The sequence below is a fragment of the Cimex lectularius genome, unplaced genomic scaffold (assembly GCF_000648675.2).
Source record: "Cimex lectularius strain Harlan isolate CLEC.00 unplaced genomic scaffold, Clec_2.1 scaffold42, whole genome shotgun sequence".
Taxonomy (NCBI): domain Eukaryota; kingdom Metazoa; phylum Arthropoda; class Insecta; order Hemiptera; family Cimicidae; genus Cimex; species Cimex lectularius.
In genome coordinates this window covers 429,924-449,384 of record NW_019392754.1, presented here as the reverse complement: position 1 = coordinate 449,384, position 19,461 = coordinate 429,924, and the positions used below count along the sequence as shown (strand labels likewise).

The 19,461-nt window shown below is 31.6% G+C and overlaps 1 protein-coding gene across 2 annotated transcripts in view; it reads left to right on the top strand.

Annotated features, from left to right (window-relative positions):
* The first annotated feature begins 3,674 nt into the window (after positions 1-3,674).
* Positions 3,675-19,461, top strand: part of LOC106673850 (ABC transporter G family member 23-like) — a 60,648-nt gene continuing 44,861 nt past the window's right edge. The window contains exons 1-2 of one of the 2 annotated variants that reach the window (XM_024227279.1): positions 3,675-3,766; positions 15,689-15,820. In XM_024227279.1, the coding sequence (XP_024083047.1) occupies positions 15,711-15,820 (110 nt within the window). In that variant the 5' untranslated portion in view covers positions 3,675-3,766; positions 15,689-15,710. Of the gene's footprint in view, positions 3,767-15,514; positions 15,619-15,688; positions 15,821-19,461 lie in introns of those variants that run through there. The other variant, XM_024227280.1, reaches the window with a different exon arrangement.

Here is a 19,461-nt window from a genome sequence, read left to right as displayed (position 1 = left end):
AACGTGACATATGAATAGTCTGTCCAATAAGTAATGAAAGTCGAGGAGTTGTCGAGGACACAGTTTATCCAGATGTGGGATAAATTTGTGCCCATGTCAGCTGGGTGCGTGTTGTACACTCTTCAGTGGATGACCCTAGCTAGAAGTAAGTTGACCATCTGGCCCAACAGTTTTTGTTTTTACTTTCCTCCCAGGTAGAGAAACCAATATAAAATGGGATGATTTGAAAAGCAAAGTCAGTCAAGTCAACCCGAAGACTCAGCCCGGAGCAATCATGCAGCCACCCAATCTGGGACTGAGCCAGCAAAGACCTAGCCATTGTGACAAGAATAAAGTTGACTGTCGATGACCCAGGAAACCGCAGGAAGAAGATCCTGGAAGACGCTGAAGGATGTGGAAGCTGGTGTTGGTGAGCATCGTTTGAAGTCCCCTTGTGAATAGGCTCAACCCCAGAGGTAGATTTGTGGCTGATTTGCCTTCATTGTTTGACACTTTGTTTATTAAAATTTCAATTAATTATATATTTTATCTAAGTTTCTCCTAATTTCATTAAGGTAACAGAAAACTTTGATCTAAATTCTGATCACTCAGCAGTTATACTGACGCTAAGTGAAAGGATAATAAAAAAACAATGCAAGCCAACATTAATTAATTTAACTACTGACTGGAGTAGTTTCGCCTTAGACATGGATGCAAAAACGTCCTTAATGTTCCTCTAAAAACAGAAGAACAATTAGATAATGAAGCAGAGGTGTTCACCTCAATCATTCAGACTTCAGCATAGTGTAATACTAGACAGACTATCTATAAAACTATAAAAGGCTTCAACTACCCCAAGGAAATTAAAGAACTAATAAATCAGAAAAGAAAGGCTAGAAGAAGATGGCAACAATCAACAGACCCTCCAGACAAAAACATTCTTAACAATATGGCTCAAAAACTTAAACGAAAGCTAAAAAAACTACAAGACGACTCAATCAGAAATTATCTAGAAGATCTAACTCTAGGCGAAGCCACTGACTACTCGCTGTGGAAGGCCGTAAAAAAAATGACCAATTGCCCAAATTCCTTCATTAAAAAAAGAGGATGGTACTTGGGCGAGAGACAGCAGAGAAAAAGCCGAATTGTTTGCTAGTTACCTTGCTGAAATCTTCAAACCAAATGAAATCATCAATAGCAGCTTACTTGAAGTAACAACCATGTCACAAGAAGAAAATATAAAGCTAGTTTCACCTAAAGAAGTAGCATGAGAAATTAAAAATTTACCTGCTAAAAAGACTCCAGGATATGACCTAATCACTGGAGAAATACTAAAACAATTGCCAAAAAAGGGTATAGTTAAACTAACATACCTATTTAATGCTGCAATCAGACTGAAATATGTTCCCAGCATCTGGAAATTCGCAGAAGTCATTAGGATAAAAAACCAGGAAAACCGGCGAACGAAGTCAAATCATATAGACCAATATCGCTACTACCAACAGTGTCTAAACTTTTCGAAAAGTTATTATTAAAACGAATAAGACACATTGTTGAAAAAAATAAAATCATTCCTGACCATCAATTTGGATTCCGAACAAGACATTCAACAATAGACCAAATTCACCGAGTAACGGATGTAATAGAAAAATCTTTCGAAGAAAAACAAATTTGTTCTGCTATCTTCCTTGATGTCTCACAAGCTTTTGACAAGGTCTGGCATGAAGGACTCATCAAGAAACTAGAAGGTATGCTACCAAAGCAGCATGTCTATTATCAGTACCTAACTGACAGATTGTTTAGAGTCAAACAAGAAGATCAATATTCAAAATTTAAAACAATAAATGCAGGAGTGCGACAAGGTAGCATATTAGGTCCACTGCTTTACTTGTTATACACCAGTGATTTTCTGAAAATAGATGGAGTAAAAATTGCGACGTTTGCAGATGACACAGCGGTGATATCACTAGGACCGACTATCACCCGTTCTACCAAAATCCTCCAAAATGCATGTAATATGATAAACGAATGGACAAATAATTGAAAATCAAGTTAAATCAGCATAAATCAGTTCATCTAATCTTTACAAACAAAAAGGTGGACCATGTCGCTCATAATCGATGGAACTACTATACCATACAGCAATACAGCTAAATATCTGGGAATGACCTTAGATGCCAAGCTGAGATGGAAAGAGCACGTGAAGAAAAAAAGGACAGAAATAGTTTTAAGGTATAGACAACTATATTGGTTGATAGGACGTGGCTCCAATCTTGCTATACAAAATAAAATATTATTATATAAACAAGTCATAAAGCCTATGTGGACATATGGTATTCAACTATGGGGTTGTACCAAACACAGCAATATCAAAATCATACAAACATTCCAAAATAAAATCGTACGTAACATGTTCAATGCACCTTGGTACATAAGGAATAAGGGTTTACATAGAGATCTTAAGATCCCTGAAGTCACGGCGGAAATACAAAGATTTTCCGCCAAACACCAGGCTTGCCTCAGCCAGCATGAGAATGTGGTCGCGATTAAACTCTTACATAACCGAAACACGGTCAGAAGATTAAAAAGAACAAAGTCATATGACCTTGTGTAGTTAAAAATGAATAGTGAAATGTAAATCTTATTATACCAATGGGTATAATAACTCCTAACATCCAAGAAGTCAAATAACATTCTCCATTGATTAATTAATTAATTACACAATTTTCAATGCATGAAATAAGAAAGAATATGTCACCTGTATTTTTAAAACCGTCAGATCGAAGCGTGATTTAATGTAAACATTTATTTATTCTATAATATTATTGTAAAATTAATGGTTGGTCTAATAAGACCAGTTTTAATAAATACATTTAATTAAAAAAAAGGTATATATTTCATCTAAAGTCTTGGTTGAAATGAAAAAGCTAGTGTCACGAGCGGGACTGGAACCCACGACCTTGACTTCGATCCACTCGGACACCAATTCCTCATCTCAACCTACAACCTTTCTGGTTATCCCTCTTTTTGCCATTTATCATTTCAACCAAGAGTTTAAATAAAAAGTGTAATTAATAGAACTAATTAAATTACTAATTAAAAGCTGTTTAGGAGGTCGTGTTCACTCCTAACATCCAAGAAGTCAAATAACATTCTCCATTGATTAATTAATTAATTACACAATTTTCAATGCATGAAATAAGAAAGAATATGTCGCCTGTATTTTTAAAACCGTCAGATCGAAGCGTGATTTAAAAAATATACTCGACAAATGATTTTGATATATGCTAAGGAAGTCGTGATGAATCGTGGTCACATTCAGTCGAAACGGAGAGAAAGTTCGCCACCTGAATGAGTTTTGGCGATGACCACAAACCGGCGAACGTGTGACGGTCTGAAAGTGCAGGCATTGTGAATATCATCTTTTGGTAAATCCACCGTGACCGTAAAAAAATGGTACAGCACAGCTTTCCAGCTTATAATTTTCTCAAATGGGGTGTCATGTATATTCTGCAAACAGCACGCCCTTTTAAATGAGGCAAGATCGGCGCATTTCTTCTGCCTTAAATCAATCTTAAATTGGCTAGATTAAATTTTTTAATATGAAAATTTGGTTTTTTTGGAGTAAACTGATGGTGGGGGCTTTCATCCCTTCCACGGCGAGATTCGATCGGATTGCACAATGTAGTATGTACCGCATATTGCTGGTAGCTCTAGTCGGCTCATAAAGCCCTGTTCGGTAAACATCTCGCGTCCCGAAGAAAAAGGAAACGCTCACAGACGCAAGGTGAGGAAAAAATTTCTCCCGTGTATTTTCATTTTGAATAAATAATTTCTGTAATCTATTATGTAAGAAAAAGTCGACAATGGTTTGATTACCGTTGACCATCGCTTTCTGGGTTCACGTAATGCGATCGACCATCATAAATCATGCTTCCGTATTTTCCCCACGTTCATGATTTTATTTTAAGTTCGTGCTTTTCTCGTTCCAACCACACCAAATAATCCGTTTTATCCATTAGTCTAGGTATGCTGGAGTACTGGGTGCAATTGGAATAACGTTATTTTTTGGAGAAAGTCAACTGCTGCCTGGTGTTACAAGGAGGCATGCGAAAGTTAAGCGAGGGAAGGAGATAGGACAGTCAATATGATTATGTATCAGTTTGTAGACAAAGAAAAATTCTATGCATAGTGTTTAGTGACTGTTAGTTAATGACTATTTGGAGATCGTGAGATGCTGGTGTGACGTAGGTTTAGAAAAACCTCCTGAAGATGATCTCAATAAAGTTCGAAACGTGTCAAGATAAAGAAAATATTTTTCTAAACCTTCGTCATACCAGGCCGGATCTCCAAATAGTCATAAGAAGAATCTTCTCTTGAATCTCATGGAGAAGATTATAAGGAATAATCCAGTCTTCCTGAATCTGTGGCGCAAGAAGCGACAGCTCCAATGAATCAGTTTGTTGTGTCGTGTATGACATATCCATTATTGGTCGCACAACAGTACACTAATTACGAAAATTAAACTAATTAAGCTAAATAAAATTAAGTTTTAATTACGGTAGTCGATTAATAAACCTAAGGGTTTAATTTTTAAAGTTTAAGTTATAATACCTGTACCTCAACAAACGAGCTACGTGGAATCCCCACGACGGATAGGGATAGGGATAAAAAAGCCACAAAGCCTTCTGCACCTTGACCTGAGTTGATCTATTGTTCTGGTCAACTTTAGGTGGATACTCAACCTCCATAGCGTTGCCAGTGGTTCTTAGTGTAAGGACTTGCTTGCGGTTTTTCCTGTCCTAGTTGCAAGAGCCTGCACCTACAGAGACCTTCACAGAAACATGTGTTCTGCTGTCTCCTCCTCTTCCAGGCATTATCTGCACAGTGTTTCTTCTGCCTGTACTCCTATCCGGTGCATGTGCCTTCTTAAGAGGCAGTGTGTCTGTCAGGAGTCCAACCAGAATCCTAGTGCGGTTGCGGTTGCCTTCCAGTAATTCTTTCGTAAGTTTTGCGGATGGCATAACCGTGGTATTGTACCACTAGGTTTTGGACTCGTTAAGCACCATACGAGTCTTAAACGTACAAACTTAAATATAAGATTCAGACTGCTAAAAAGATTGCTTGACAAGCGATCCAAACTTATAGTAACTAAGCGTACCAATCTAAACAGACTACAAACAGCTGCGTAGTCCTTGTATAAGGTTATGTAAATTTCTGTTGAGTTCAACACGGATTTTTGTCCTAGAAGTCTTCGTACTTGTCCAAGTCTTCTGTCAAGTTGTCTCTTAAGTCTGAGTGAGGATTCCACGTCCATTCGGCATGAATGGAAGTTGGTATTTTCTTGTTGTCTATGTACAGTGGAGAGCAAGACTGCTTTTTTAGTGTGACAGTACATTTTTCTTCACTCAGTCTTGCCCTTCGTTTTTGCACAGTCTTCGTGGTTTTCTTGGATGTTGTAAGTAGCTTGGATAAGATTCTAGTTAGAGGACAAAATCGCGGTATAGTTCTCGTAGGTGGTGACGATGGTATGCACGATGGTGTGCAGGAAGGTCAGCAGTACACATGATATAAAGAGTAGGACCAAGCATACTCCCTTGTCGGAGTCAATTTGTATCGGTCTGATTTCCGAGAACGCGTTACCGCACGTCACCCTAAAACAGAGGTCTTTTAAGAAATAAAAAGGAGTGCATAGGAAGCGTTTATGTTTATAAATCCTGCCCGGGTGCCAGACCCAATCAAAATTCTGTGCTCTAGGAATCCAAGCATTCTTTGTAACTGATTTTTTTTGTCAAATTGAGGAACGTTTTATTGTCGTGGCACCAATGTTCAAGATTAAACAAAGAATTTCATAATGTGCCTACAGTCTTTAATTCTATAGATTTATAGTTTTTCAGACCATTGGGAAAGAGTGAAAGACTCGTCTAATCATAGTTTAAATAAAAAAGGACCAAGTAGTGATCCTCGAGGAACTCCGGAGTAGAATGCGTTTTAAAGACTAGATTTCTTGTTAAAAAAAATTAAAACTATTTCTAAAGTGATCTATGATAATTTTAAATTATAAATTAGGATCATAATAAATCACTGAGCAGCAAAAAACCCAAGATTTGTCCAGTTTATTAAAGAGAACGTTTGAAGATTGGAGGTAAGGAGCATTTGAATTTCCTAGGTTTTTTTACGGCATTTTTTCGTAGTTTTTCTATAGTACTTTCTTTGTAAATGAACAGTGCTGATCGGAAAGATTGACATGGATAGTACCAAAAATTCTTCAAAGCATAATCTTTTGTAAAACTATGCTCTTTAATTTTTCAATTGATTTTGGTTAGAAATCAAGTTTTGGACCGAAGCTTTTTATTCTTTAACTCACTGGACATGTCCTTGAAAAATAATTAAATAAAAATATAAAAATACGAATGAAGGGCCTTGAAAAGTGCGACTTCGCAACAGAGTTTATTTGGCAATTTGAAATTATAATTTTACTCCTTTGAAATTGATCTTAGAGCTTCGGCGACTTTGCGTGCTCGGTGAAAAAAATCCATTAGAATAAAACCCCCTTCGTGTCTATTTTGTCGTTGGTCGTTGTATTTTTATTTGTAAGTTTATTTATTATTCCATGGGAAATTTCCAACACCCGCATCGCTTTAACAATCAGAATTTCTGGGGAAAAAAGTAAAAAGCCTGATAACTATATGATGAAAATTTTCTAACATTTCATACCCACGGTCACTAAAAATGAAGTACCTTGATCACAATATACGTCGTCAAAATAACCCAGTACGCTTTAGTATCATTTCTAAGACAAAAAGAGTGATGAATCACCCAGATTCAATCTTAAAACAGACGAAAACAATGCAAAACGAAAACAATGCATGGCACATAGCCAATCTACTGAGTATTCCAGAGACCTGACGAATGATAACATAATATTTATCGAGACTAATTGTCACCGAAAAAGCTTTACAGTATGCATATCAATTAAGAAACTTGAATTAGTTGGTTTGCAAAAAGTATGGGTTTGGGCAAACTAATAGTTCATTTGGAAAAAGTATGATTTTGTTGGGGAAATAAATTAGTTGATTTATAAAAAAGTATTAGTTGACTTAAAAATTGTTCAATTTGATTTGAGAAAAAGTAATACTTCATTCACAAAGAGTACACTTTGAAACGCATAATAAAGTCCAAATTGATTTAGAAAAAGTTATAATTTAGTTAAAAAATGTACTAGTTGATTAGGAAAAATTGTAATTTAGTTGACAAATTACTAGTTGATGTGGAAAAAGTATAATTCAGTTAGAAAAAAGTACTATTTGATTTTAAAAAATTATAATTTAGTTGACTACTCCCAGTCAATTGATTAGGAAAAATTGTAATTTAGTTATCAAAAGACTAGTTGATTTGGAAAAAGCATAATTTAATTGTTGAAAAATACTATTTGATTCACAAAATTTATAATTTAGTTGGCAAAAGTACTAGTTGATTTGAAAGATTTTTAATTTAGTTGGCAAAAGACTAGTTGATTTGGAAAAAGCATAATTTAATTGGTGAAAAATACTATTTGATTAACAAAATTTATAATTTAGTTGGCAAAAGTACTAGTTGATTTGGGAGATTTTTAATTTAGTTGTCAAAAGACTGGGTGATTTGGAAAAAGCATAATTTAGTTGGTGAAAAATATTATTTGATTAAGAAAATTTATAATTTAGTTGGCAAAAGTACTAGTTGATTTGAAAGATTTTTAATTTAGTTGGCAAAAGTACTAGTTGATTTGGAAGATTTTTAATTTAGTTGGCAAAAGTACTAGTTGATTTGAAAGATTTTTAATTTAGTTGTCAAAAGACTAGTTGATTTGGAAAAAGCATAATTTATTTGGTGAAAAATATTTGATTAAGAAAATTTATAACTGAGTTGGTGAAAAATACTATTTGATTAACAAAATTTATAATTTAGTTGTCAAAAGACTAGTTGATTTGGAGAAAGCATAATTTAGTTGGTGAAAAATATTTGATTAAGAAAATTTATAATTTAGTTGGTGAAAAATACTATTTGATTCACAAAATTTATAATTTAGTCGGCAAAAGTACTAGTTGATTTGGAAGATTTTTAATTTAGTTGTCAAAAGACTAGTTGATTTGGAAAAAGCATAATTTATTTGGTGAAAAATATTTGATTAAGAAAATTTATAATTGAGTTGGTGAAAAATACTATTTGATTAACAAAATTTATAATTTAGTTGGCAAAAGAACTATTTGATTTGTCAGATTTTTAATTTAGTTATCAAAAGACTAGTTGATTTGGAAAATTTATGATTTAGTTGATGAAAGTATAATTTAGCTGGAAAAAAGAACCAGTTGGTTTCAAAAAAGTACAATTTAGTTGGGAAAAGTGACAATTTATTTGGCGAAAGAACGAGTTGATTTAGAACATTTATAACTTAGCTGGACAAAGTACTACTTGATTCGGAAAATTTATAATTTAGTTGAAAAAAGTAATAGTTGTTTAGGAATATTTATAATTTAGTTGCCAACAGTACTCGTTGTTTTGGAAAATAGTTAAATTTTGTTGGGAATTTGTTCTAGTTGATTTGGAAAAAGTATAATTTATTTGAAAAAAGTACTAGTTGATACGGAAAAATTATAATTTAGATAGCAAAAGCATTAGTGCATTTACATATAGTTCAATTTTATTGCAAATAAAATTCAATTTGTGCGCAAAAAATAGTTGGTTTGGAAATTTGTAGTTCAATTTGATCTGGAAAAAGTTGATTTTGGTTTGGCAATTTATAATTAGGTAATACAAAAACTAGAAGAGAATATATATAGATTTTCAATTAGACCGAAAAAGGTACATATATAATAACATTTTTGTATACATATAATTAATGAAGCCAAAAAAATTACGACAATTAACCTGAGTAAATTGTAGAAAACAACAATGTAATGTTATTGAAACTAATGAAAATGTAATGTATTATATATTTAAAATTAATAAATAATAATAGCATAAACACCTAATAGCGTTTTACATTTTAACATAAAATTAATGCTTTTCACGTTTGATAAAGCAACAACATTGAACAAAACGGTCCTTGATAAAATCGGTTCGTAATATTTTTGTACCGTGAAGTTTATTTGGTCTAATTAATAAACAATTCAACGGTGCTTTCGGAACAATTGTAATGACTCATTTTTGAAAAAATTCTACGAAAATATAACAAAATGAAATAATTTGCAATAATTTTTTTCGGCTTAAACAGTAATAATGGGAACAAGTATGATTAATGATTATTACTCGAGTTACGTTCAATTTAACATTCACGGTATATTGCATACAACCTCGATTCAATTAGGTGTTTTGGGAGAGAGAAAAAAAAACTCCGATAAGCTTTTCCCGAAAGGATGTTTTCAACGGGAAAAATCCAGCCTTGTGAAAACGCTTATCAGGGAAAATTTCCAGAAGTCGTTCTCCTTATCCTAATAGGCAATTACGATGGGAAATATTCGCTTTTAGCCATTAGTGCACTGATGTTTAGTGATATAATTAACATATGGAAATCATATATTTCATAACCGAACCTTGCTTCTTTCTTCAGATTAGACGGGAAATTTGAAATTATAATTATTTCTGTTCGTTATGAAATTTTCCGGTACGATTTTTTGTGATAATATATTCAAAACTAACGAATGCTTAGATCATTTAAAAATAAAAACTAGAATTTTAAAGTGTGCTTCTTTAAACAGCATCAAGAATAAATTTAATAAGGTCTATCAAGACTAAATAGTCGTCGCGAAGACAATGTTTCTGGAACCAAAAGGTTTGGACAGGTTTTGCACGAACTTTTGCACGAACCTTAATAAATAGTACCATAACCTGAGCTAAATGTGAGATTTCTTCTTAAGGTCTTCGGGGTGATGGACTTGGAAGTAGGATCACTTCCGATCTTCTGGATCTGCCTGTCCTCGGTGTTTTGTTAAACTTTGTATAAATGAAAATTAAAGCTCAAATAACTAAAAAATAAGGAAGAATGTTAAGACCAAAAAACGCATTCTAGAAAAGTTCTGAATTTCATTTCGAAGTAATGAACCAGAAATGTGGTCGTAAGCAATTATTTAGTCTGCCTGTCCTCGCAGTTTTGGTTACCTGTATAAAAGGACATTGAAGGTGTAATTTCAACAAATGAGATAGAATGTCAAAAAGAAAAAAAATGAATGCAAGAAAAGTCGGATTTCTTCTTGAGGTCTGCATAGTCATGGACTTATTAAATGAAAATTGAAGCTATAATAATTAAAAACGAGAAAAAATGACAAAAACAAAAGTCCTGAATTTCATTTTTAGGTCTGTAGATTGCTGGACATGTAGTTGGGCCATTTCCGATAATTTATTATGCCTGGCCTTCTGTTTTGGTGTTTTGCTATAAAGGAGAATTAAAGTTGAATTAACTAAAAAACGAGAAATAATGACAAAAATAAAACAAGTAAATTTTGAAAAGTTTGAGGTATGCATAGTGATTAACCTGCAGTCGGGTCGTTTCTGAACTTTTTGATCTGCCTGTCCTCGCTGTTTTGTTAATTTATAAATGAAAATTAAAGCTAAGATTAAGAAAAATATAAGAAAATAAATAAGAAAAAATCTGAATTTCTTATTGAGATCTGCAGAGTAATGAACCTATAAATGAAAATTGAAGCTATAATAAATAAAAACGAGAAAGAATGACAAAAACAAAAGTCCTGAATTTCATTTTTAGGTCTGTAGATTGTTGGACATGTACTGCGGTCATTTCCGATCATTTATTATGACTGGCCTTGCTGTTTTGGTACATTATCTGTAAATGAGAATTAAAACTAAAATAACTAACAGACGTGAAAAAAATGGCAAAAACAAAAAAGTACATCTATAGAGGTTCCGAATTTCATTTTTATGTATGCAGTGTTGGACATGTACTTCGGCCATTTCCGATCATTTATTATGCCTGTCCTCGCTGTTTTGTTAAGTTTTGTACAAATGAAAATTAAAGCTAAAATAACTAAAAAACGAGAAAGAATGACAAAAACAAAAAAGTACATCTTAGAAGTTCGGGATTTCATTTTTATGCCTGCAGAGTGTTGAACATGTAGTCGAGCCGTTTCCGATCATTTATCTAGCCTTTTTACCTGGCCTTGCTATTTGGGTATATTTTCTGAAAGCGAGAATTAAAGCTGAAATAACTAAAAAACGAGAAAGAATGACAAAAATAAAAAAAAGTAATCTTGAAAACTTTGAGGTATGCATAGTGATTAACCTGTTTTTAAACAGCCTGTCCTCGCTGTTTTTTTATGTTTTGTACAAATGAAAATTAAAGCTAAGATTAAAAAAAGATCAGAAAATAAATAAGAAAAAATCTGAATTTCTTATTGAGATCTGCAGAGTGATGAACCTATAAATGAAAATTGAAACTATAATAATTAAAAACGAGAAAAAATGACAAAAACAAAAGTTCTGAATTTCATTTTAAGGTCTGTAGATTGTTGGACATGTACTTCGGCCATTTCCGATCATTTAAATTGCCTGGCCTTGCTGTTTTGGTTTGTTTGCTATAAACTAGAATTAATGTTGAAATAACTGAAAAACGAGAAAGAATGACAAGAATAAAAAAAGTGAACCTTGAAAAATTTGAAGTATGCAAAGTGATGAACCTGCAATTGCGTCGTTTTTGATTTTTTTGATCTGTCCTCGTTGTTATGGTTAGTGTTGTATAAAAGGAAATAAATTCTGTTGTCAGGAAAAATGATAAAGACCTAAAATAAAAAAGTAAAAGTAGGAAAATTCTGAATTTCTCTTTTAGGTTTGCAAGGTGAAAGGTGATGAACGTGAAGTTGGATCGTTTCTGATCTTTTGATCTCCCTGTCCTTGCGGTTTTGGTCCAACAGACATAGGTTTTTTTCCCATTTTCACTAGTAGATGTATTAATAGTAAATCGTGTTTCTATTATTTGTTTATTTTTACAAATCAAGTATTTAAAATAAAATTGTTTTTTTAAACTCTTTTAAAAGTTTTATCTGTCAGAACGATCTTCTGGGACCAAGGCTATACTTATTAAGAAGTTTATATTTAGAATGTGTTTGTTGTGATTTTTTTAAAACAAGAAATTAAAATGAGTGGGGTTTTTTTTTAAATACATTTTTTTTTATTAATTTGCAATGAAAATTAGAAGAGTGGGCCAAGGGACATAAAACGAATCAGTTTCTCTGTTCGTCGTCGTTTTCCTATCCCTCCCAGACAGAATTTAATTTTACGTAACGGTTGTTTATTTGAGATTTTTGAGTATGGGGAAGAAATTATCAAAACCTTTCAACGAGAACCTTAATAACTGTCATGAATATCGAATCCAGAAAAGATCGAAGGTCTCGAGGGGAAAATCGCCCGATCTGAAATAACGTAAATTGCTAGTTTGGCGTTCAACTGTGTAACTTGTGCTCAATGGAGATTGAAAATGCGAAGTTCCTTAGATCTAAATAAATTATAATAAATAATTCTAAGCGATTCCTCGAAAAAAAGTGCATGTGGCTATAATTGTTTCCTCTCCAATTAATCATTACATTCCAGTTGCATTTGCATATTGTCCTTCACGCATAATTAACCCATTTGATTTAATTTAATAACAGAACTATTATTTCACGGCTGTTAATTTTAAGTTTTGAAATAATTCTGTGGTAAGGCAACGTTATGATCTTGATATTTCAAACGCAATATATCACAACATGAAAACATTGTCACAATTAAAAAAAAAGTATTAATCAAATAATGATGTTGATTACAGGGGAATTTCAATGACTAAAGGTATCATTAGTTCAAGATCTTAAAGCTTCTTAAAATATTTTTAAAAAAAGACGCTGCGCTGTGACAAAAGTCCAGAAATTTAAACAACAAAAGGGAACAAAAATGGGAACAACTATATGAATCCAATTAGAAAAAAAGTTTATTGAACGCAGTTATGAGACGATATTAATAAATTACAAAATGACTTCATTGGTTTGGGAAAAAATACTGGTTCATTAGGAAAACAATATAATTTAGTTCAGAAGACGTATTGGTTCAGTCTTAAAATGTTAGAAAAAAGCATAATTTAATTGGGAAAAAATTCGCAAAAAAAAGAAAAAGTTGATTCGCGAAATAGTGCAAATTGATTGGGAAAAAGTTCTAGTTGATTTTTAAAAAAATAATATGGTAGGGAAAAAGGACTAGTCGATTAGCAAACATATAAGATAGTTGGGAAAAAGTACTAAACGATTCGGAAAAATATGTTAGTTGAGAAGTTGATTTGCGAAATAGTTCAAATTGGTTTAGACAAAGTACTAGTTTATTTTTAAAAAAATTTCTTTCGAAAAAAATACTAGTCGATATGGAAAAATTATAATTTTGAAAATCGATACTAGTGGATTAAGAAGAAATATAATTTAGTTGAGTCGAGAAATAGTTCAAACGGTTGGAAAAAGTAAGTACTGGTCGAATAGGAAAAAAATTACTAGTCGATTACAAAAAATATGCTAGCTGACAAAAAGTACTAGTTGATTTGCGAAATTGTTCAAATTGACTGGGAAAAGTACTAGTTAATTTGGAAAAAAATTAGTTGGGAAAAAGTACTAGTTGATAAAAAAAAATTGATTGGGAAAAAGGGCTAGTCAATTAGGAAAAATCAAAATTTTAGAAAATAAAAAACTAGTTGATTTAAAAATAATAATTTGGTGGTGAAAAGGACTAGTCGATTAGCAAAACATATAAGATAATTGGGAAAAACAATCAATTTGGTTGAAAAAAATTACTACTCGATTAGGAAAAATACGTTAGTCGGGAAAAAATACTAGTTGATTAGCGAAATTGATTGAGAAAAGTACTAGTTAATTTGGAAATCAGTACTAGTTGATTAGGAAAAATTTAATTTAGTTAAGAAGAAGTACTAGTTAAGTCGCGAAATAGTTCAAATTGATTGGAAAAAGTACTAGTTAATTTGGAAAAAATGAGTTGGGAAAAATTACTAGTTGATTTAAAAAAAAGTAAACTGGTGGGGAAAAAGGACTGGTCGATTAGGAGAAATTATAATTTTGAAAATCAATACTTTAAAAATTTAGTAATAAAATAATAAATATAATTAATAATAAATATAATTATAAAAATAAAATAATAATTTAGTTGACAAAAAGTAGTAGAGTCGCGAAATAGTTCAAATGGTTGGAAAAAGTACTGGTTGATTAGCAAAAAATTGTAATTTAGTTGGGAAGAAATACTAGTTGATTCGCGAAATAGTTCAAATTGATTGGGAAAAAGTACTAGTTAATTTGGAAAAAAATTAGTTGGGGAAAAGTGCTGGTTGATTTGCGAAATAGTTGAAATTGATTGGGAAAACTACTAGTTAATATGGAAAAATTAGTGGGGAAAGTAATAGTTGATTTAAAAAAAATGAAATTTGGTCGTGACAAAGGTGTAGTCGATTATGAAAAATATGTTAGTTGGGAAAAAGTACTAGTTGATTTGCGAAATAGTTCAAATTGGTTTGGAAAAAGTACTAATTTATTTGAAAAAAAAATTAATTTGTTGGATAAAAGTACAAGTAGATTAAGAAAAAAGATAATTTAGTTGAGAAGTACTAGTTGAGTCGCGAGATATTTCAATGTTTGGGAAAAGTACTGGTGGATTAGAAAAAAAAGTGATTTAGTTGGAAAGAAATACTTGTTGATTCGCGAAACAGTTCAAATTGCTTGAAAAAAAGTACTAGTTAATTTGGAAAAAAATAGTTTTGAAATGTACTAGATTATTAAAAAATAAATCTGGTGGGGACAATGGACTAATCGATTAGCAAAAAATATAAGATAGTTGGGAAAAACTGTCAATTTGGTTGGAAAAAATTACAAGTCGATTAGAAAAATATGTCAGTTGTGAAAACGTACTAGTTGATTTGCGAAATATTCAAATTAGTTTGGAAAAATTACGAGTTTATTTGTAAAAGAATTCATTTGGTTGGAAAAAAGTACTAGTCGATTAGGAAAAACTATAATTTTGGGAACCAATACTAGCTGATTCGAGAAATAGTTCAAAGTGTTTATATGTCTATAGTATTAAGTTTACCTTGTAATATTTCTTATCATGTAATATATGCAAATACTTTTACAACACGTACACGCATATGTAATTTATCCCAATTATATGTATCATAATCTGGAACTTTTTGGAAGCATGGTTTGCTTAGTTTCGCAGTTCAAATTTTCAATGTTCATGTTATAACCGATGTATTACTAACGTATACATAGAAAATAATTATTAAACATATTTATATTAACAAAGTCTGGAACTTCAAGGAATTCTTAGTCTCTTAGATCAAATTCGAACAATGTTCCACAGTTTTAGATAGTATTACCAATGTAGGAAATTTCTTTATAACGATGGTCCGCTGTCAAGAATTTGTACCAGTGGAACCCAGGGGGAAGGTTTTTCAACATATGTTTCTGATTTCCGGTTGTAGAGATTGAGTTTGTAGTGTTAGTAGTTAGATCAAAAAGGAAAAATGTAACACAGACTGCCAAAGGATACTCCTTGTCCAGGCCAGTTGGAAAGTGCATAGCGATTCTCCCAGGGGATACCCGGTGCGGCGCGTGGAGTGGGGCCCAAAAAGTGGGGACCGTGTTATAGTAACATGCTGTGTTTCGTACAACAGACATCATTATGTGCCGTTTCTGTTTAGGTGAAAGAGTCCGACACCAACAATGAACGGCGACGGCGACCTTATGGTTCAAGTGCGTGGGGCGTTCAAGCGGTATGGCTATGGGCCCCCCATACTCGCCGGGCTCAACATGTCAGTCAAAACAGGAACTATGTAAGTAATAATTTTAATTTACTTTTGTAATAAATAATTTAACTTCATAGACTTTTTTTACACACTTGGATATATATTTAATTCGTAGTAAAATTGTGGTACATGGGAAAAATTGGGAAAACATAAAAACCTGTTTGGCTGCATGATCCAAAATTATTTTCTTTACGAACATTAACTCTAAATTATCTTGCCATAAACTGTTGATACTTAATTGACGATTAACTAGTGATTAACTTAAATTATATCTTTGACCAGTAAATTAAAAATTGTAGAAAAGACTTAGAATTATAGCTGAAAATTTTCTTTGGAGAATTATGATCGTTTCTCTTAATGATGTTCTATCAAAACTAAATCGCTCTGTTACAAGCTATTGTGGCATAATTAAGATTTATTATTGATTAACTTAAATTGATTCAATAAATTAATAATATGGAAGCAAAGAGATAGAACCGTAGTTAAAATTCGTCTTTTGAGCATTATGATCTCTTATTTTTAGGACGTCTTATCAAAACGTAAATCACTTCGTTAAAAACTATTGTGTCTTAATTATTAATTAATTTGTTACTAAATTAAATTACCAATCGGTTCAATAAATTAATAATTTGGAGGAAAAGAGATAAAACCATAGTTAAAAATTTTCTCTTTCTAGAATTATGATCGCTTAATTTGAGGACATATTATCAAAACTTAAATCACTTCGTTACAGACTATTGTGGCTTATTTATTAATTTGTGACTAAATTATATTACGAATTGGTTCAAAAAATTAATAATTTGTAGGAAACGAGATAGGACCATAGTTATAAATTTTCTCTTTTGAGAATTATGATCGCTTAATTTTAGGACGTGTTATCAAAACTTAAATCACTTCGTTACAGACTATTGTGGCTTATTTATTAATTTGTGACTAAATTATATTACGAATTGGTTCAAAAAATTAATAATTTGTAGGAAACGAGATAGGACCATAGTTATAAATTTTCTCTTTTGAGAATTATGATCGCTTAATTTTAGGACGTGTTATCAAAACTTAAATCACTTCGTTACAGACTATTGTGGCTTATTTATTAATTTGTGACTAAATTATATTACGAATTGGTTCAAAAAATTAATAATTTGTAGGAAACGAGATAGAACCATAGTTATAAATTTTATCTTTTGAGAATTATGATCGCTTAATTTTAGGACGGGTTATCAAAACTTAAATCACTTCGTTACAGACTATTGTGGCTTATTTATTAATTTGTGTCTAAATTATATTACGAATTAGTTCAATAAATTAATAATTTAGAGGAATAGGGATTGTATCGTTGTTAAAGATTTTCTTTGGAGAATAATGATGGTTTATTTGGACGTATTATCAAAACTTAAATCTCTTGGTTACAAACTATTGTGACTTATTTATTAATTTGTGACTAAATTATATTAATAATTGGTTCAATAAATTAATAATTTTGAGGAAGAGAGATAGAACCGTGTTAAAAACTTTCTTTGGAGAATTATAATTTATTTGGACGTATTATGAAAACTTAAATCTCTTTGTAACGTACTGCTGTGGCTTAATTAAGAATTAACTTAAATTTCGACTTGGTTCAATAACTTTATAATTTGTAAGAAAAAATTTTCTTTTGAGAATTATGACGGCTCGTTTTAATGGTGAACTGTCACTACTTAAATCACTTCGTTTCATGCTGTTATGGCATAATTAGAAAATAATTAACGAATAACTTAAATCATGGCACTGTCCAATAAAGCCACACTTTAGAGAAACACTAGTTGACAGTTTTTTTGAGAATTATGACGGTATGTGTTAACGTTATATTATTAAAATTTCTTCTTAATTATGGATGCAAAATGAGTAACTTAAGTTATTTTTTCTTCTCTTCGTTATTTTATTTATGGAACAATTTTGAGTCGTAAAATATTTCATTCAATAAAAACCACGTGCATTTTTATTGTGTTAATATGGCTTGGATGTAATAAAATTGTCACAATTTATTTTAATTGGTCACTAGTTGTTGTATGTTTTCAATTATGACTTCCATCGAGTCAATCGAACAGAAAAGTGATGTTTTGATTAAAAATAATTTGATTGAATTTGATAATTCTTTGATTGAAAAAATTACATAGGCAGTATTTTTAAAACGTTTACAACTATTCAAATATCTGTTTAGAAAAAGATATTTAAATGTGTACAATTCTTTATACTTCCACTTTATTTATTTTTTCTTCCGTAGAATAAATTTTTGGATTATTATAATTTTTTTAGTAAAAAATCAGGGACTATTTGAAAGAAAAGCGATTAATCCTTTCGTCAAGCATTCGTTGAATAAGTTATCTTCATCAATATTTCGTGAATAGGTGTTTATACTTGTTAACCTTGAACTATTAATATCCTAAACTAAGTCCTGATGGATGGACGGGATATATTCCTCGAAAGCTTGTCTTGAAGATGAAACTCTTTTAGATTTCTTTCAAATTAGTCTTATCGCTGATTTTTTAGTAGAAAATTATTTTAGAAAGATATTAACAATTATTATTTTTTGAAACTTTATTATAATACAAATTTCTTATTCGTAATTTTTTTAAATGTATACATCTTACAACTTAGTTTTTCAAATTTATTTGGATTTTTTCTTTTGCAATATCGACGATCATGAATAAAAAATAGTTAAATTATTCAAATGTAAACAGTTCTTTTAAATAATAAAATTCAGTTAATATTTTCATTGAATTATTACATTGTCTTTTCTTGGATCTAATATTTGGACAGTTGCATTATTTGTACTATATTATTATTATATCGTTTGTATGTATTATCAATGCTGGTTATGTTATCATGTTACAAGCTGTAGTTTGATAATTGATGATTTTCCTTTTGTCCAGAAGTTTCTGGTGACTTTCTTCCTCTGTGACCTAAGAGCCTTTTTTTAGTAGGTGTTCTCTAATTTCTCTAGACGTTAGTATCGCCTTTCCGCAAAGTCTGTACTGTTTCCGGTTTAACGTTTTACAGACACGTAAGAAATGTTAAGATGTTTTTGATGTTTTATGACAGAGTCGGCAGGTTTGTCTCAGCTTTTACCATTTTTTGAGGTTTTAATTTAATGGTAAATGGCCAGTATAAAGGCGTATTTCTTTAAACTGTGCCTTCTGAGAGATTTTGTACCTGAATCCATCCGTTGCTTTTCGTCTTATTTTTTCTAAATCCGTTCAGTTCTGCTTTTAGCATTCTTTTGGGCTACCAATTTTTTTGTTCTGGTCCAAAGGGTTTGAAGGCTGTTCTAGTTTTTACTTGTTTGTTTGTTCGTTGCCTTCAATTCATGTCCTGGCACCCACATCAAAGTGACATTATTTCGTTTTCCCAAGAGTTGGGTATATTTTAAGCCCAGATCAGCTTTGAGTGGGAGGTGGAAGTGTCTAAAATCGTCTGTGCTGCTTGTCACTCTGCGAATATGCTTATTTTTAATGCATTTTTATTTCTTTTTGTGAGTTTGAGAGTGGGTCTTTAAATACAGTTCCAGGAGTCAAAGGCCAAGATTTTGTCCTAGGTCTGAACCTCTAGGTCCCACACCACCAATTTTCCAAGCTGAGTTCCATGGAATAAAATTCACAAAAAGATAATACATAGAAATGCATTAAAAG